Genomic DNA, 19,602 nt, shown 5'->3' on the forward strand with positions numbered 1-19,602 from the left:
ATAATTTATAATTGACTTGGCATAAACGTATAGAACCATCTCAGTGTTGAGGTAGCAGTTGGTTAGAAGCAATGCAATCAGGCTTTGAATGAATTCCCCCAAGATCTGATATATATCACTATGTTAACTAGTAGCTCTCGAGGAAAAGCTCTCGAGGAAGAGAGAAGAGAGGAAGAGACGAAGAGAAAGAGAAAGAGGGAGATCTAGTTACTACTCCTGAGACCTATGGTCCTTGACAAATGTGAGGGCCTCATATGCCGCTGAAATGACAAAAACACGTTCTGTTTGTCCTTGTGATCTTTTGGCCTAGCGGGCGGTTAAATGCTCTTTTGTAACCCCTTGGAAGTACCTACCTAGGTATGTACCTAGGTAATGGCCTAAGCGGGGCATATAATTATACAATAAGCCCCCTTATACGCCCTCGACTTGCCCACGGCTTAGTCTTCATGCACCTTGACCACGACCTTGCCACGCGCACGTTGTGTGGCGATACGCTCGTAGGCGCGTATAGCATCCTTCATCTCGAAGACAGAGTCCACAGGAATACGCAAGCGACCCTCTTCGATGAGGCGTGCTAGGTAGACTGCATCGTCACGCGCCGGGGGCGTGCTGAACATTATAAAGCGACGCTGCACGCCACCCAGCCAGGTGGGGAGCCAGCTATTGAGCAGCGCATTGCACGACGTTACAAACATGCCCTCAAGCACACCGATGTTTATAAAAGCTCCCTTAGGCTTAAGATAGGCTGGGGAGTTGACAAAAAGTGCTTGCGTGCCGACACAGTCAAGCACAAAGTCAAACGGCTTGTCGCCATACTGATGCGCTAGGTAGGCTGGCAGCGGTTCATGTTTGCGGTAGTCGATGAACTATTTATATATTAGTCAGTTCCTTTGTGCAAAGTTAGGAAATGTGCCTACCTCATCTACACCCAAATCACGAACCATAGCCTCGTTGCCTCCACTGGCCACGCCGACCACCTTTGCACCACGCAGCTTGCACAGCTGCACGAGCACCGAACCGACCGACCCGCTAGCCCCATTCACGAGCACTGTGTGGCCCTCGCGCACACCTCCTGCGCGAATCATCTTAAGCGCGGTGCAACCGGACCCGATGATGCCCGAGGCCGACGCCATATCAACACCGTCATCGATACGTGCGACCTGGCGCCCAGGAAGTCGCACATACTCTGCCAGCACACCGCGGCCCATAACCACGGCGGTAGGAATATTCTGAAAGGCAATAACATGGGAGCCCGGATCGCGTACCTCTGCCGGTGCACCCCCGCCAGCCGCTACTACCACACCTGAAAGCTCAATCTCCGGGACCCATGGGCTAGTAAAAGGCATTTTAGGCAATGACTTCATCAACATCTCAGAACTAAATTGTAGTGATACGTTTGACACGCGGATTAGGACGTCGGACGATGAGCCCGTGGGCACGTCGGGTGTTGGATGGTCGGTGACCAGCTCGAGAGTGCTACAAGCAGGACCGCGCCGCCGGCATACCCAGGCACGCATGGTCGGCGGTACGGTTGGGAGCTGGGTCCTCGATGACATTTCTTCTACTATTGGTGCGTGGTGAATAGATGAGGAGGAGGACAGTTCACGGTAGAAGTAGGGAGATTTAGGGCGTTGTTGTGCGATTTGACAACAATCAAAAGACCTAGTACTATAACTGTGTAGAAAAGAGAAACGCGATCGACAGGCCCGACAGCCCGTATGACAAGAAAAAGCGGGAAACTCAAGAAAAAGGTGTCTCTCGAGCTTCTCTAAAGACAAACAAAAACGGACGAATCGGACAAGATTAACGGACCGGCTGGAAGACATTTAGAAAGAACGCCACAAAATGAAACCTAGGGGGCCAACTCTCCGATGTGTACACATATAATCGCTCTCATGTTTCTTTAATCTTTGGTTGGAACTAGCCTTGTATAATTAAGAGACAGATATTTTCTTGCTCAAGGTATATATTTTTCTTTTCTTCTTTCTAATATTGTTTGTTTTTCCCGATAAAAGACCCTACACATCTGTACTATGTATTAGCGAGGCTGACAGGGTATCTAGTGCCGCTAAGCCGCTCACAGTTCAGCTGATTCATGAAAAGGGGGGTTTCTCTCATAATCCAGAAAGCTAGTTATTTAGGCAGTGACAGTCTAGTAATATGAAATGGACCCAAATCCATGTTGGGTCAAGTTTCCCATGACGCTGAGACCTGACTTTTAATGAAAGGAAAGTTTACTTTTCATGTGTTCCTGATAGACATGGCTAGCGACAAGCCAATGTATTTATAACGTCTATTTATAATTCTCATGTATGCCTTAATTTTAAGTGTATCATCACTTCTTCTCAACAGGATGCTTCTGCAAACTCTCGTACCACTGGATCATAGATCCTATCATGAAAGCCACCGAGCCCCAAAATGTAGCAAGTGAAGATTGGAAATTTGCTCCAGAGTTACTACTCGCCGGCCCTAGCGCACCACAAAGAGTGAACCCAATACTGCCAATCAAATTCCAGAACCCAATATGCCAGCCCAGAACATGCCAAGCAGGGATATACCACTTTGATTGCGTCTCAAGCATGTACATCCATGAACTCAGAGTGAATCCCGCCCCACCAAGAGTAGTGGTACCCCAATAGAGGCCATCAATGAGCCCCTTGCTCATGTGGTTGAAGATACCAGGAAGACCAACAATTGCACCAATATAGAAGATGGTTGCGCTCACAAATAAGATCAAGGAAGCTAGAAAGCCAATTTCATGAAGATAATGTGTGCGCAATTCCGACATCGATGGAATCCATCGGAATGACCTGCCATCTGTTGATGAAGTAACGTAACCGGTCTCATCTAGATGAGATTGGGAATTGTCATTGGAATGATGGTGGTGTATCTCCTTGAGAAACGATTTCCGATTCGCATGATGATGCTCACACTGCGAGACCTTTGGCTTGATCTCCTTTATCGCATGGTGAGGAATCCCTTCCTCGATTTTCTTCTCGACGACAGTATCAAGTGCCCAGCCAAAACATCCAGTATGATTGGTATTAAAAGCCTCAAGCATTAGCAATACACCTCCAATTTCGAAAATAGTCGCGCCCACGAACCCCGTCCAACCACCTGCAACAGTAATTTCATTGTGAAACTCGGTCTTCCTGTCCGCGAGTGGTAACCACACGAAGAACCCATTGATGATGAAAACTGCGGATCCGATAGTGAAGCTCATGGCCACTAGATAAGATACGTCCCAATAAGGGGCGTAGGTCATCATCCGAAGAATGATCTTGGCTACTGTTGAGAAGGAGCGCGTCAATGGTGGTGCTTTAAGTCCCGTTTCATGGGGCAAGGCCTGTGTATCGACGCGAATGGCATGTCGGCCTTTTCTGTTGTCGCGAGATCGCCAGAGACGCTCGACTTGCGGGGGAGGACGAGTCTCTTCTGGGTGCTGGACAGGTTTATAATGGGCCGAGGTGGGATTGAGGAAGGGTACTGGGCCCGTAACATGCGTCTCGTCTAGTTTAAACCCAGGATAACCTCGAGGTTTGCGACCGGTTTGAAAATGTTTATGCCGCGTCATGTTGGCCGGGGCCGAGGTGAGATTGCGTTGAAGTACGTTTTTGAGCGGCTAGGAGCACATTTTGGAGATGGGTCGATGCATATCAGAGTTGTGTTTTTTGATGGTCTCCTTTGGAGTCACCGCGGAAAGTGCGATGTTCAATCCGTGTGCGTTCCATATGGGAAGAGGTCGACGTCAGCGCTATGTAGATATGCGGTACCTTAAAAGCGGCATGCCTCGACCCCCGAAAATGGCAACCACAGACCTGTTGCTAGTACAATAAGCTTCAAAGGCCGTAATTGACTGAATAATATGTATATGTGTATAGCAGATTGTACATATGTAGGTGTCATTGAGTGAATCCAACATGCTACACTATATATAATGGTCCATGGTTACTCCCACCGGATGGAGCCCAAGGTCAGTAATGATGTTCATTGGGTGGTTGACGGACGGTCGGCTAGTTGTCTGTCGGAAGAGCATTGCTGGAATGGGCCTAGGTAAGTACCGCCCAGACACGGATTAATTATTTATCCGATACTTGCTTACTGTGCTTCATTTGATCACCTGGGCAGGTACCCTGAGCTTCCATCCACGGATTCAACTGAATTGTTGCAACATCTGTTCACATATACATATCATATTCATCATAACATCCACAATAGTGACAATCATTAATGCTAAACAGAAGAAATCAACAGGTACAACATCACTCACAATCAAAAAACAATCGCCTAAAATATCAAAACAACATTCCGAACTCAATTTGCCCATATGAATCGTCGGCTTGATCTCCTCTAGAGGCAGAGCAAGGGCTGTTACAATGACTTTGTGGTCATCCTGACAAAGAGAAGTAGAAGTGAGAAGTCACGTCTGCTTAGACCCGTTCTCACCACTATCATCTCCCCCATCCTCGACATAGGCAGTCTGATCGCCAGCCTTAGACTCTGTCTCCGTATCAGCGCCATCATCATTCTCATGTTCAGCCATTTCTGTGTTGGTCCGCTGCAGACTTGCAGGCTTCGTTTTCTGAACGGTCTTGCCCTTATTTCGACTCCTATCAGGCAATGACTGTTCCGCCTCACTCTTAATGTCACCATACTCATCGCCAGCCTGCGATGCGCGGGCGCTCTGATTCAGGTTTCTCCTCGCACGTGCACGTGCACGACGAATCATCTTGTTGTGGTAGTCTTCCTGTTCGAGCTCCGTATCCTCATGGAGGATGCGACGAGCAGCTTCGCGCCCAACAACGGGTAGTCGATCGACACCCTGGACTCCAGCCGGCATCAACTTGGGGTCCAGGAGACCGACCTGCACGAGGACGCTGGCTTGGTCCCAGTACACGTGCTCAGAGTAAAGGCGCCCGGCGCGCAAACTGACAATACTCACGAGGATTATCTCAACTCGCTTGTTTGTTGGCGGGACACCTGGTAGCATCCATGGAATCTCCTGTGTGTGCTCATAGCTTACGTACAGCTCGTCCACGATGCGGTCAGCTCCTGTGGTACGTGATAGCAGTCGGAGGCGCATGGATGAAGGCAGTTTGCCGATGAAGTAATGTTCATAGAAATGGCGCAAGGCTTTTTTCCCGATCCCGCCGCTGATTGTCGGCGTATAGGTGACACCGGGAGTTTTGTGTTGGACATAACCATCCATCGTCTTCCGGACATTTGACGAGAAAAACTTGCCTAACAAAAATATTAGCCTGCTATCGCTCGATCCTTTTGCTATTACAACTTACCATCCACATGCTGCTCGTACCGCTGCTCATAATCCGGATCCCGGGAATATCCCTTTCGCAGGACCTTCAAAGTCCGCGTCCAGGCTAGATCCGCCGACAGGCGATCATATTCCTCCACATCCGCCTCCGCAAATCCGGGCTCGGCATTATCATACGTAAACGCTGGGTAGGCCAGATTCAAACGCTCTCCAGTCCCGATACCAGAATTGATCGGCCGGGTCTGTCGGCGTTTCTTTCCTTGAATGCCAAGGGCGACGGGCTGAACAAGTACATCCACAGTCTCACCTGCCAAGTGCACGAGAACCTGGAGCGAGAGCGGGAATCGCGATCGTGTATCGGGGATTAGGCTGGGGTAGTAGGCGACCAGGGCGCAGAGTCGACTGGCGTTGACAGAATTGATATAGTAGCCAAGACAAAAGTCCGCGGCATCACCGTACGCTAGGAATTAGGGTCAGTCAGTTTGTTGATCACTCGTAGTTTATAATATTTATAGAGTCATGTGCATACCGATCACGCCGTAGTTTTCGCCTACACCGAGACCGTCCTTTACGGACTGCAGTCGGCGAGCGAAGTCTTTTCCTCCGCCGTTAAAAGGGAGGTATACCACGTCGAATCCTTCCTCTTGCCAGTTCTTGATGATCTCCATATCGAAATCCTCGGATTCAGCTGTGATGCACAGTCGAGCATTATTGTTGCCATTGTTGTAAAGAAACCCGCCGCTGTTCAGGCCAGGAGCGCTAATCGATATGTTGGCCATTGTACTATTTGCGCTGGTTTGATTGTGGTTTTCGAATGTATGTAATGTAGTTGTTATATCACTGCAACACGGCTTATTGTGGGATTTTTCTTGTAGTTCAATGTCAACCCAAGAACATGCTATGCAAAAGATTTGGAGATATCCATAAAACCGGTATAAATGAAAAACATGGTGAGCACATGGTAGTTAACATATAGACGGGTCCTACGTCATTGGCGTTTGGCTCCCATGGATACGTCATACCGAATATCCGTGGAACAACGGAGTTTTTTATGTTAACTCTTGGCATCGACATTTAGAACTTGATTTTGATGTACTTCGTACAAAAGTATTTCTTCTTTTTTCCATCATCTGATCTTTCGGATATTTTCTGTGGCCAGATGTGTACAATACTTCTTTATAGTCAATCATAGCCAGAGACCTCGACTCCCTTGACCAAGTCTCGAGTGAAGGACGTTCGCACTCCATGTGGAACGGCTTCGACAAACCAGAAGCGGATATAGTTACTATTTTTATCTACTGCCTTACCACTGGGTCGATGGCCATGAGCCACATCCATAGTTGTACAGCCCACAATATGTGATGTACGAAGTACGATGTATACCTCGTAGTCTCCGGTGACGGTGAATCGCGCAATGCAGTTTAGCGTGCTCCTGCCATTTACCTTCCTACTATGCACCTAGATATGTATCTTGATCTGCCAAGAAGCACTTGATATATTTCCATTTGAGTTCCTTCGCAAGATCATTAAGAACATAAGTTTAGAAACAAAACCCTTCCTGATTCATACCCGAGTACAAGAATATTGCCATGGATCGCGAAGCAACTGGGTCGGTACTCGGGAGGCAGCCATAATGTCTTTCGGCTGTTAAAGGTCACCCAGTGTGACTTTGAGATAGAAATCTCCATATCCGTCTTCGGGGAAATGGGAGTGTCCCAATACTCAGGCTGGATGTCCAGGGACCCAAAATCTGTGTTCAAATATGAGCCATCTCGAGAGAATGTTAAATTGCGGGTGTATCCCACAGATCGCCAGGTCTGTTTTTGGTCCCCGGTAGCAATATCCAGGAGAGAGAGATCCCGTCTACGCTCACCGGTCAAGGTGCAAGCAATAAATCGACCGTTGGGAGAGAACTTCACATCGAACACATCCATCGGATGGCATTGAAATGTTTCCTCCAAAGAGCCAGTTGTGGTGTTCCAAAGCTTGACCGTTTTATCTTTTGAAGAAGTTGCTAGGAGTTGGCTGTTTGGTGAAAATGATAGAGTATCCCAAACATGATCTGAATGCCCATCTAGAGTATGTTTTAGGCTGAGAGAGCCCGTCGCGGTGTCTGCATCCCAAAGCTGAATAGTGTTCCCCGAAAGGGAGGCTAAAGTGCGGCTACAGGGAGAGAATATCACCCCACGAGTCTCACGCGGCTCATCTGCGGATTCCAGGCCCTGGAAGCTCGGAATAGACTCAATTGTGAACTTAGATATTCTCCACAGTTTGATTTCTTTGTTGACTGAAATAGAAACGAGAACTTTGCCGCTGGGTGCTAACGCGATGTATCGTCCAGGAGAACTCCCAGGAGAGCTTCCGAGTGGTTGCTTTTGGAACAAACTGCCTACCTTCGGGCACCACAGCGCCGCTGTCCCGTCGTCCGAGTAACTTATCAATGTCTCACCGCCAGAAGAAAAGCTTAATAAAGAAACTCTGTTTGAATGAGCTTCAGGAACTTGTTCTGGCTTCGGTATACCTGCACCAACATGCCAGATTTTAACTATCTTGTCCCCTGAGGCAGACGCCAAAAATTGGGCGTTGGGGGAGAAAGCCATAGATAACACGCTATCAGCGTGTGCACCAAAAGGGGCATGCGGAATACCCGTGGACATGTCCAACATCATGACATGCGATTGGTCCTGCGCAAGGGCCAAGAACTTGCCATCAGGAGAAAATACTTGATCATAATTGCAATATTTGCCTTGAAATTCCTTCATTGGAAGGCCTGTGTCAAGATCCCAGGAGGATAGTAAAAACTTATCTGACACAGTCATGAGAATCTTCTCGGTGGGTGAGAATATTCCGGCAAATATCTGACCCGGAAGAATCTTCTCAGCGCCGGTCTCGATATTCCAGATTATGAATCTGTATTTCTTGCACATAATCCCAAGAAACTGGCCATTGTGAGAAAATGAGAGACGTGTTATTTGCTTTGTGTGGCATTCCAAGGTCTGCCGAAGAGTGCCGGAAGAAATGTCCCACAACTTCACCAAGCCATCATCTGAAGCAAACGCTAAAAGCTGGCTATCAGGGGAGAATGCTACACAATAAGCATCTCCTAGCCCGTTGACTGCTTCTTCCTCAAAGCAATCTTCGACCAAGTTCCACAGGAAAATTGTGGGGCAATCACGGTTACTGGAAGGGGAAGCCAAGAAGCGGCCGTCAGGAGAGAAAATCGGAAGACAAGGGGAGCACCGTGAATGGCTAAGCGCTTGCTTCAATTCACCTGTGGCAGGATCCCAAAGCTTAATAGTGCGACCATTAAAAACGGTAGAAGCGAGGAATCGGCCATTTGGCGAAAAGGCAATCCTCGAAGGGTTTTTTGATTCCTCTGGATGTTGCTCTAAAGACTGTTTCAGGACTCCCGTCATGACGTCCCAGAGCTTGATACTGCCATCATGAGCACCATATGCTAAAGTCTGACTATCCGGGGAGAAGGATATTGGAAATATCAGCCCTGAGAAGTCATCGAAAGACTGAACGTCTGCTCTCCAATTTGCTTCGACGTCTGGGACCTTGGAAATCCATGTAGGAAGGTACTTAGTGAAGACATTTCGTATAATCGAGTTTTCCGGAGCAAAGAGCAGACCCGAGGAATAAAGCTGGAGAGGGGCTTCATCTGCTATGACAGTATTCCTTAATGCAAATTGTCTGGCATCCCGTAGATACCCAGAAATCTCACGGGACATATGGTTCTGCCTTAGTCAGTTTAGTCACTGATACGTATTGAATAGTAAAAAAACTCACATCCACCCAGGAGTACAGAAGGTCAATAATCCCTACCACTTCGTATGCAAGACCCATGATTCCCATTGCTTCCATCCAGTGGAGGAAATGTGTCTGCAAGAAGGCGAAAACATTATCTAATGTCTCTGGGTCATCACCCTGTGTGAAATGGTAGGCCCAAAACCGACACGAGTACTGAACTTCGGGAGGAAAACAGTGGCTGATACGTGAAGGGTCAATCTCAGATCTTTGAGTTCCATCATGCTCAAGCCCACAAATGTTCTTTTGCAAACTTGAACAGAGTGAAAGACATCTTATCGCCAATTTTGAGTGCGAAAGCTTGCCGTCTATCGCAAATGAAGTCTTCTCGCACGTTTGCGGATCAAGGAGAAAATCTCTGAACGATGTGTGGAAAAGTCTGATCGGCATGATTTCATCTTGTGGGATGCTCAGCACAGAATTTAATGAACGTAATCTCAGCTTGATGACATGTTCGGACATGCCAAGAAGCGCAGATATCGAGATAACAGAAAGAGGACTTTCAAGGATGATGATTGTGCCGACTATATCCTGAAACTCCCGTGTAATTTGCTTCTTTTGTTTCCCATTCTGATCCAGAAGAAGTCGACTGAACACAGGGAGGTACGTTCCGTCAAGGCTACCGCTCTTTCCTTGACAAGTAAGAATATTTTCGAGGCTGTCTGTGGGGTCCCGTTGAGGATCACTGATTATACGACATATGGTAGCGGCGAATATGAACAGCGGACCAGATACTTTCAAAAGCTGTTGTGTTTTGATTTCTCCAGGCCAGCCAACAGATAATGAGCGCTCCTTCCCAATTTGAGCTAGTCGATGCTTCAGAAACAATAATATGTCGTGTGCAGTCACGTCTTCCGGTATCTCACTGACAAGACCATACATGTAGTCTATATTGACCCTTTTGAAAAATTCAAGACGATTTGTCATCTCCGGCCTACTCGTCAAAAATACTCGAATTTGCACCGTTTCCAGCTCTTGAAACTGTGGTATCAATTGAAGAATTACCCGTATATCTTGATCCGATTGACACTCGTCTAGGGCATCAATCACAATCACCAAAATTCGCCGTGTACTTGAGCTTTTCAATTCAAGCAATGGTTCAAGGAGAAGCTTGTTGAATTGTTGTCTGAGTCCTCTTTTCGCAATAAAAGGGTCATCCCGGACAGCTTTTCGAATCATAGGAACCAATTCAGGAACCGCATTCATGATTTGTTGCGCCAAGGTCGTAAATAGCTTCATCGCAGTTCCTCGGTCCCCCTCACCTCTCTTGAAGAAGAAGCTTCCGCCCAGCTGCATATTCTGTTTGAAAGACCGGGCTACTGTGCGGGATATGGTCGATTTTCCCGTTCCAGCCATTGTGTTCAACCAGAAGATCCAATAGCCTGTTGGTGATGCTGCCCATGCTGCTATTTGTTGTTGGAGGTCTGTCCCGGTCCCTTCAAGACATTCCTCTTCGTGCTGATCCATATCAAATTCAGCCCCATGAGCGATTGGCAGCTTTTTTAGATCCATATTCTTATTAATCAAGCTGGTTGTTCCAGCTACATTGGCAATGATTGCTCTGGTAGATGAACAGAGTCAGCTTTAGTCGCGTCATAAAAAACGCCCAATGCAATCAGCACCCACATTTGATTGGTCTGCAGCGACAAAGAAAATAACGACTTATATCCCTCAATATCACCCATCAATTTTTCGACTTCTGAACGCTTCAATGGCCATTTTAGAGCTCGAAACCCTAGCTTTCTCATCGCTCTTTTGCCCTTTCCCGGATCAATCTTTCCTTCAAGGGCTTCTAGTGCCAAAAGACAACCGCGGACATCATCTTTCAACACTTTTGTACGAAACCTTGAATTGGGATTATCAAGGAACGCCAAAAGCTGCTCAAGAACATCGACGAGACCCTGAATCGTTTGTTGCAGTGCGATGATGTCGGCCGTGGCATCCTTTACGTCTTGAACGTAACCTCCACATAGTTTGGAAATAGCTCCAGCCACTTGAATGACACCAGCAATACTGGATGCTGCCGAGAGGCCGTCCATGACACGTTGTTATGTTGGAGAAATGAATGCAGGTCAGCCGAAAAAGCGGGGCAGCTGCCTGGGTACATAGGTACCATGCTAGCCCCTTTGATAAATTACTATTTCTTCCAGGTTCTTGCGGTGCGAGCTGTCGCTCACATAACCAGCTTTTCAAACTGCATTTGTCGCGGTGTGTCACCCGCTGAATTAGGCTGATCCATCATCCTGTCGCCTCCTGCCTCAAGCAGGAAAGAAGCCATCTCATCCAGCGCTCTTATCCAGTCAGCAAACGCGGGGTCCGAGGCCCCTTTTCTTGTCGGCCTTGGCAAAATGATTGCTATCAATTCCCTTTTTTGTTGATGAGATCGACATCAGCGCGTTGACTAAGTAACAATTTGGCCGCCACGCCTCAGTCCGGCGTAAAATTCTAGCCATAGGATGCAATATGGTGCTGCCGCTTCTATCCTGTTGATTCATTTTGGCACCGGACAATAGAAGTGTGTCTATCAGAGTAGTGTCAATGGATTCTCCAACCATAAGTTGGGGGCGAGTTTGTGAAGCACAGTTTGGCCATTGGAGCCTACCACAGATTCGTCCGCCCAATTCACTAGTGATAACCTGACAACGGCATTATTAGAGTGTAGGCTTCTGCCACAGAAGGCATAGGCTCCTATTATGGGGTAATGTAAGGTAGTCTCGCTCTGCTTGTCTAGGGCGTTGACATTGCTGCTTCTAGACAGCCAGAGACAAGTAACTGGAATAAATTGATTTCATCGTCAGGAAGTCGGCATTTGAATGTGCCTGGACCCGCGGCTGCCCATTGGAGATGTAGATGACCATTTCTATTGAGGCAACGTGAATTGCAGTAATTTCCAAAGGAAACACAAACTCTGAATAAGACGTAGATGCAGGGTCGTGCTGTTTGGCATGTGGGTGGGCGCCATGAACAATGAGTCGTTTCACCAACGCATAACTACCCCACGAAGAACAAAACTGAGGACTGTAGAAAGCTGAAGCGGCCGCCCTTAATCACTGTATTTTCCCGCGAAATCTCGGGAGGGCAGCCTGGCTACCCACGCCTGCGTTGTGGGCGCGTCCACTGCTTGAGTAGAAGCGCCTTTATCGAGAAGTAAGTGTATCAATTTTCCACCACGGCTAATGCGATCGTTCATCCACTCGTGGTAATCTTTCAATTTTAATGATGTTTATGGACAAGACAGTCAAAGACTTCGCAGCCGCCAGTAGCGCTTTATCACCGTACGAATCGTTGACAGGGGCTAAGCGGAGCGCAGGGATGACTATCCAGGACAATTCGCACAGTCTCAAGCTGCGCCTCTTTGCATGCCATATTCGACAATGATAATATCCGCTAGTGAAGTAGGATCTTTGAAGGTTGGGTCGGTGTTGTTGTAATCCACAAAAACACCCGTGGACGGAGAGCATCAGTGCGCCCCTTCCCCGTGACAACACAGAGTGGGTCACTGTTTCCCTCGGTCTCACTTTCAAGACACGGAGAATACACAGAAATATACTGCTTCAGTCTTAGAACGATATTGAGAATTATATTGCGCAACAGGGCCTTACCATCGGCTTCATAGAGTGTGTATTAGTATTGTTTCTAGGTTTTTTGCACCCAGTGTGAAATTCGCTATATGGCATGATTCGCCAGAGATGTAAATATTTGAAAGAGAAGAGAGATATGGCATTAGATTCCGCCAAAAGCCGCAAAAGGGGAAACTATATGACCGTACTTTTTACTCAGGGGAAAGTCCGGTGGAACCGTAGTTTGAATTTTTCAATGGCTGTTATACTCGTAGTACTTCTGTAATACTATGTAGGAACTTGACCATCTGGAGCACAACCCAGAAATTATGCTCTATTTTGTGTATATATCGAAGCGCATAATACTTCAATGTTGCTTAATGCACCTCTAATAATAGGTGGCGCAGCACCATAAACTCCTCCAACACGAGTGATAAATGCTCTTGGTAGTAGAAAAAATAACCCGCACTTCATTATTCTCCTCGTAGCCCTGAACGGGTGGGAAAGCCGGGTAAGACATTGAATTACCGTCTCTTGCTTCAATATATAGTTATTTTACTGATTCATCTTCTAGATGTGGCGTACAATTGATCAGTACAGTGATAGTATCATGACCAACGCCATAAATAATGATGATCCAATGGAAGCCCTATAAAATATCAGATCTGTCATCACTTTCATGAGGTAGCTCAATTATCCTCGAGTAGATCCTCGCATGATTAGTACTGAGAATGAAGCGCGCACGAAGTTTAGTCTAGCAGACCGATTTTGTCCATGCCGTCCTCACCTATAACTTTTGTGTTTTCCTTTTTTTCTTAACTTGACCCCCACACAGTTCTATTGAGGCTGTCCGAGTGAAGATCCTAGTAGGTATACAGATGTGAAGAAGCAAGGGGGAATCATTTCTTTTTGCTTGAAATACTCTAAAATCCCCTTCAAATTCAATAGTAATCAAAAGTTCTTCTCTCATATATTCTCCAAAAAGATGAGGTTGTTCACCTTTCTGAACCTAACCTTAGGACTACTACAACGGGTATATTCCCAAAGTAACCCAACAATAACAAGCGCCAACAGCGTGCTTTTTCAATTGAACTTGACATGGGAAGATGTGGCACCAGATGGGACGGCGAGGAAAGCTATCCTCATGAACAATGAGCTCCCTGGTCCCACTCTGCGATTGAAACAAGGCGGTAATGTAAAATTCCTGGTTCACAATGCAATGCCTTTTCCCACCACCATACATTTTCATGGTCAGTCAGCTACCTAGATCGTAAGCTATATATGTACCTCAGATCTTGAAAGCTGATGACTTTCGTTTTTATGCTTGCAGGGATCGATCAGCTGGGTACACCTTGGTCTGATGGTGTTCCAGGAGTTTCGCAAAGACCAATTGAACCCGGATCAAGTTTTCTGTATCGCTGGAACGCCAATGTTTACGGAAGCTACTTTTATCATGCCCATTCCCGGGGGCAACTTATGGATGGATTGTATGGCGCTATCTACATCGAACCGCTTGACTCCCAAGAGAGACCTTTTGACATAATCAGCGGTGACGCTGGTGATATCCAAGCCATGCTACAGGCGGAAAAAATGACAAATCCCCTTATCCTTTCCGACTGGCGTCACCTAACGTTTGAAGAATTATGGCAAGCTGAAAAGGCCACAGGGTTGGATATGCCCTGCGTGAACTCTTTACTTATCAATGGTAAGGGGTCGGTCAATTGCTTTGATCAAGAACTCATCAACCAAATGACCTCGCCCACGATCAAATCCCTTCTCCGTGGTGAAAATCTTACAGATATTGCGTGAGTGTCTCCCAGCTTTGCCCTCTATCTCCCCAAACCCTACCAAAAAAATTTTAATTGGCTTATCTGGTATTACATAGGTGTCCACCACCAGGTAGTATCAATCTTGAAGGAACATATGGACCGGTCAACTACAGCGCGATCCCCTTTGGAACATTCTCTGGCTGCAAGGCTTCCCAAGGCCAGACCGAGGTATTCAAAATTGATCCTTCCAGTCGATATGCGAGTTGGGATATTATCAGTGCATCTAGTACCCGGTTTATGACGTTCTCTATCGATCGGCATCCTCTATGGGTATATGCAGTGGATGGCCGCTATATTGAGCCCATTGAGGCAGATGCGGTAACGCTCTTCACTGGCAGCCGATACTCAGTCCTTGTGAATTTGGATAAACCTCCTGGAAAATATGCCATGCGGGTGGTGGACGATGGAATCCAGCTCGTGAATGCCACTGCTGTTCTATCTTATGAGACCGAAAACCTATCTCTTGGAACCACGACCGGTGTAAATCTCACAATAGATGACCCTTATATTGACATTACTGGGGCAAATACCTCTGCAAATGTGGCATTTTTGAACGAATCTAAAATTGTTCCATATCCAGCAGAAGATGTTACGACAAAAAAAATTGATCAGACATTCATACTCAGAATTTCTCGCCAAAATAACTCATATACCTGGACCCTTGGAAGCGCAATTTTCCCAATGGCCCTTGAAAAATTGAATCTTCCACTCTTGTTCGATCCCTCTGCCATCACTGACAACGAGCTAAAGATCAACACCAAAAATGGAACCTGGGTCGACATCATCATCCACAGCTTGGATCTCAGCCAGCCTACTCACGCAATTCACAAGCATTCCAACAAGTTCTACGTCATCGGTAGTGGAACTGGCGTGTGGAATTTTACTTCAGTTGCTGAGGCGATGCAGTCTATACCGCAGAATTTTAATTTAGTCAATCCTCAGATCCGGGATGGGTTTACTATTGCGGGCACACATGAGGAGCAGAGCTGGCTGGCTATCCGTTATCATGTCGTGAACCCAGGTGCATTCATTATTCATTGCCACATCCAGCCGCATTTCAGTGGGGGGATGGCAATGGCTATCTTGGATGGATTGGATGCTTGGCCAGCCATCCCACCAGAATATGAGCTTTCAAATTTCTAAAAAATGCGAGAGATCAGATGCGAGAGCTCAGATGTGAGACGCAGGAAAGCTTGATGTATGCTGTATATTCATATTCACTTTGCTGACGATTCCGATGTACCTTACTGTATGTCATTGATTATCCCTGGCTTTGATTTTCACATCGTTTTTTGGATATGTAGCGGCGAGAATAACAGCTTCAATTTATCTACCACTTGAATCTGAGAATTGAATCTCAGTACGGAGTACAGTCACTTGACAACTATCTTCTAGACCCGCCGCCGAGAAGTTGGTGTAGATCATTTTGAGCCGCATCGAATTAAGGGCGCATCTGAGTACATACACTAGTCATGTACTCCGTAGTACTGTACATATCAGGACTTGCTACCTATGTAGGCCCGTAATAATACACAACATACCTCGTGGGCACTCTTCCGAGGGTTTCTCGCTCACCGCTAAAAGAATTAAGCCATATTACATATTCAATCTACATCAAGGCCTTAATGATGGGATTAAAGAAGAGTTGTCAAGTTTTTCGGTCAAGCCGATTTCAGGAATGGTCACCGTATATTTTACACTGATCCTAGGCTTGTTGCATTGCATGTGAGCAGTTGCTGACATGTAAAACAAGGAAATTGAATGACTTGGCTGAAACTTGGTTTCGTGAAGACTGCATGTCCCTTGCATCGGATAATTCTGAATCTTTGACTTAGGAGTGTCTACATATTTTGCGCCCTTCTAATTGATCGCCATGATTGTGGCTTGTGCGGGGTCGCGATGGATTTAAAAATCAGACAGGTTCATGCCTGGTGAGCTCCTTGCTGGGATATATCATAAAAAAAAAGGAAAATTTGAAAAGGCAAGTATCGGTATCGTCAGCACTATCAATCTTAGGGTGGGAGACTTTGAATCTACAGCTCATATAAGAAGTATAGATCACAATTCGATCCCTTTTCGGATAAGCGTCTACATCAATATATTATAGTGGACAAAACTTTCTTACCAACCTTTTTGAGTGTACTCCGTCCGTAGTGTGGTTCTACAATCTCTTTTTGCAATGATATACATTTTGCTGCTTTTCATTCTTTCTGCATACGCCCGAGACTGCTCTCCCGAAATTAGAGCAACTCGACGGGAATGGTAAGTTAGGTGAAGATGGACCCTTTGAGGAGAATGATATACCTAACAGTTGACCAAAATTTTTGCAGGGGCGCTTTGTCTATATCAGAACGCATAGATTATATTGATGCTGTCCATTGCATGCAAAACACGCCTCCAGTTCTTTCATCGGAGGACTATCCAGGTGTTCGCCATCGGATGGATGATTTCACAGTGTACGTAAAGTCCACCTTCCTTTGATATTCGAAGAAATCTTGTGTATCTGATTATTTTACGAAACAAAGTGTGCATATGAAATATGCCCCTCATGTTCATGCGAACGGTGCACTCCTGGCATGGCATCGTGAGTACATCTCGCTGTGGGAACAGGCATTGAGACAAGAGTGCTCGTACAAAGGATACCTTCCGTATGTAGTCTCTCCATTTGGATCCCATCTTGTCAATACAATAGATGGTGTACTAAATCTAACTTCATCAAGATACTGGGATTGGCCCCTATATGCTAGCAGCCTCACCTCCAGCCCTCTGTTTGACGGATCTCCCACCTCGCTCTCCGGTGATGGGGACCCGAATAACAATGATTGTGTGACAACTGGCCCCTTCGCCAATATGCAAGTCAATTTCGGTCAAGGGAGGCTTCCGGCACTCGAGTTGCCCGAAGATCTGTTCGACTACAAGCCTCATTGCCTAAACCGCCACATAAACTCCTCTATCACTGCGAAATTTGCAAACGCCGGTGTAATCAACCATCTGCTAAACTCCCCAGATATTATTGCATTCCAGGAGCGAATGGATATCAGCATGGACCCTACCTTGGCGGCACGAGGGTACGGCCCACACACAGCTGGACATAAAGCTATGACAGGCACCATGGAGGACTTTTTCTCTTCGCCACAGGATCCCGCTTTCATGTTGCATCATGGAATGGTCGACCGGATGTGGACGATCTGGCAGGCCCGGGATGAGAAGAATCACCGGTTCGCTATTAATGGGACTATGACACTCCATAATTATCCCCTGACACCAGAATTGACACTGGAGACAGAATTTACCTTTGGTATTCTAGGGCAAAGCAAGAAAATGAGGGAGTTAATGGATCCTGAGCAGGGTGATTATTGCTATGAATATGCATGAATGTTTGTTTCTCATATGATCCCATGTTTCCAAAAGACAATTGAAAACATTAAAGAACTGTTGGATATATATTTTCCTAGCTATGGGCTACGCTTGTGTAAACTTCAGTGAGCAGCATCTAGTCAAGAAACGCAGATTATTTATTTGCAGATATTCAATCAAGCTAGAGCAGGGAACTTCTGTCCTCCCGTAGAGGGGATATGGTGGTGAACACGACGCTCAAAAATCCGCCATACATCGTCATCTTGGCCAATTTCAGCAACTTTGCCCTTGACCAAGCGATCCTCATAGTACCCCAGAATCGTGATCGATTCTCCCGCTCTATCTCCCGTTCTCACGTGGATACCGATACAGTATGTGGTCGCTGTAGCCGTAGTCGCACTTGTGAGTTCGATAATCTGCGTGCCCAAGGAGTGGTATGTTGTGACATCTTTCAAAGTTTGAAGCATTTCCACTATCCCAATGGTGCCTTGGATGGTCCCGATGGGTGGCGGGTAATGGAACACGGCATCAGGAGTAAACGTTTTGGAAAGCAAATCGGAATTCTTCTGGTCCATAATCAATGGCCATCGGGCAATTGTGTTGCGAATTAATTCATGATTGGAGGTAGCCATGAGGAGTGTAGTAAAAGATCGATGATGCTTGAAAAGGAAGATAGACCTAATCGATGAGTTCAATTGTTGATGAGCTACTGCGTATGTAGCTTAGTTATCACTGTGATAATGATGACACTTGAGAATTTAGAATTGATCAAATTCACCAAGGTAGACTTGATAGCCCCTCCATGTGATCTATCAATTCATCGACATCAAAATGCATACCAAAATGCAATATTCGATGCACCTTCAGCTGATGCTTTACTAACTCTGTATAACCTATCCTCTATTTTAACACCAATCAGCCACTAGCTTGTTTCTTGATTTCGTGGTGGTGATCGGTCTATCGCTGTGTCAGCTGCAATTGAGCCAAAGGGCGTAACGAGGATCCTTCCTTGTTTCTCTTTTCATACTGTGATACTTCGCCTTTTGTATCTTTCACGCCATTTGAGTGGACAAGGTACATCCGGGCTTGGGGAAAGTCTATACTACTAGTGTCCTGCCACGACAGCCCGGGTGAGAACGGACGCTAATGTATATTGCTTTTTTTGCTGGTAATACCAATACTGATAATTGTTACTAATTAATTATTGATAACTATGTAGTTCCTAGATTTCTCAGTATCTGAGTTCGTATATGCATTTGAAAGAATACTATATTTAAAATCGATGGTCTGTGTGCATCAGCGTCCCTTCTCGCCCGAACTGTCGTGGCAGAGTATATGTAAGGAGGGAGAACTTGCATTAATCAGTCCAAAATCGTGGATTGTGGCGTATCGCGCCTGAAGGACGGGGTAGACTTTCGAATTCCTCGTTATGTGGGTGAAATGTCTGTATTACAATCTGATATTAGGGTAAATGGTCATTATAGTTATAGACTGCTATCTGAATGTTAAATTATAGGTGGTCCGCATTGTGCACAGTTTGGAGTTCCTTCTTCAGTAGCAGTCTCAATATCGCACCTTTTCTTTGCAAATTTCGAAGCAACCATGTCTTTCCAAACTCTCCAACAACTTTTGACAACAACTGCTTCGATGGGAAAAAGCGGTATTATATTATCATATCCACTGGGAAATACCACGAAACCAGTGACATGGTCGTATGCACAACTGCTTCGAATGTCTCAGGGAGCTTCTTGTGCTCTATCCCAAAAATTCCACA

At 46.2% G+C, this 19,602-nt stretch overlaps 7 protein-coding genes across 7 annotated transcripts; 2 read left to right on the forward strand and 5 right to left on the reverse strand.

The window, feature by feature from the left end:
- Window positions 1-437: 437 nt before the first annotated feature.
- N7479_008285 (NAD(P)-dependent alcohol dehydrogenase) lies at window positions 438-1,556 on the reverse strand (the record flags this gene model as incomplete). Its single annotated transcript, XM_057255979.1, has 2 exons — window positions 438-866; window positions 918-1,556. The coding sequence occupies 2 exons, from the start codon at window positions 1,554-1,556 to the stop codon at window positions 438-440; spliced, it is 1,068 nt and encodes a 355-aa protein (XP_057109841.1).
- Window positions 1,557-2,335: 779 nt separating this feature from the next.
- On the reverse strand, window positions 2,336-3,574 carry N7479_008286 (uncharacterized protein; the record flags this gene model as incomplete). Its single annotated transcript, XM_057255980.1, has 1 exon — window positions 2,336-3,574. One exon carries the CDS (start codon window positions 3,572-3,574, stop codon window positions 2,336-2,338), a length of 1,239 nt encoding a protein of 412 aa, XP_057109842.1.
- An 846-nt stretch (window positions 3,575-4,420) lies between these two features.
- N7479_008287 (dienelactone hydrolase) lies at window positions 4,421-6,051 on the reverse strand (the record flags this gene model as incomplete). The annotated part of the gene is made up of 3 exons (XM_057255981.1): window positions 4,421-5,241; window positions 5,295-5,732; window positions 5,802-6,051. 3 exons carry the CDS (start codon window positions 6,049-6,051, stop codon window positions 4,421-4,423), a joined length of 1,509 nt encoding a protein of 502 aa, XP_057109843.1.
- A 747-nt stretch (window positions 6,052-6,798) lies between these two features.
- On the reverse strand, window positions 6,799-11,121 carry N7479_008288 (WD40 repeat domain-containing protein; the record flags this gene model as incomplete). Its single annotated transcript, XM_057255982.1, has 3 exons — window positions 6,799-9,012; window positions 9,065-10,643; window positions 10,709-11,121. 3 exons carry the CDS (start codon window positions 11,119-11,121, stop codon window positions 6,799-6,801), a joined length of 4,206 nt encoding a protein of 1,401 aa, XP_057109844.1.
- Window positions 11,122-13,627: 2,506 nt separating this feature from the next.
- N7479_008289 (laccase TilA) lies at window positions 13,628-15,614 on the forward strand (the record flags this gene model as incomplete). Its single annotated transcript, XM_057255983.1, has 3 exons — window positions 13,628-13,892; window positions 13,973-14,447; window positions 14,528-15,614. The coding sequence occupies 3 exons, from the start codon at window positions 13,628-13,630 to the stop codon at window positions 15,612-15,614; spliced, it is 1,827 nt and encodes a 608-aa protein (XP_057109845.1).
- A 1,296-nt stretch (window positions 15,615-16,910) lies between these two features.
- Window positions 16,911-17,846, forward strand: N7479_008290 (tyrosinase family protein; the record flags this gene model as incomplete). The annotated part of the gene is made up of 3 exons (XM_057255984.1): window positions 16,911-16,927; window positions 16,997-17,119; window positions 17,192-17,846. The coding sequence occupies 3 exons, from the start codon at window positions 16,911-16,913 to the stop codon at window positions 17,844-17,846; spliced, it is 795 nt and encodes a 264-aa protein (XP_057109846.1).
- A 158-nt stretch (window positions 17,847-18,004) lies between these two features.
- On the reverse strand, window positions 18,005-18,460 carry N7479_008291 (nuclear transport factor 2 family protein; the record flags this gene model as incomplete). The annotated part of the gene is made up of 1 exon (XM_057255985.1): window positions 18,005-18,460. The coding sequence occupies one exon, from the start codon at window positions 18,458-18,460 to the stop codon at window positions 18,005-18,007; it is 456 nt and encodes a 151-aa protein (XP_057109847.1).
- Window positions 18,461-19,602: the final 1,142 nt, after the last annotated feature.

Source organism: Penicillium vulpinum (genome assembly GCF_028829585.1).
Source record: "Penicillium vulpinum strain IBT 29486 chromosome Unknown utg000003l_segment0_segment0, whole genome shotgun sequence".
NCBI classification, from domain to species: Eukaryota; Fungi; Ascomycota; class Eurotiomycetes; order Eurotiales; family Aspergillaceae; genus Penicillium; species Penicillium vulpinum.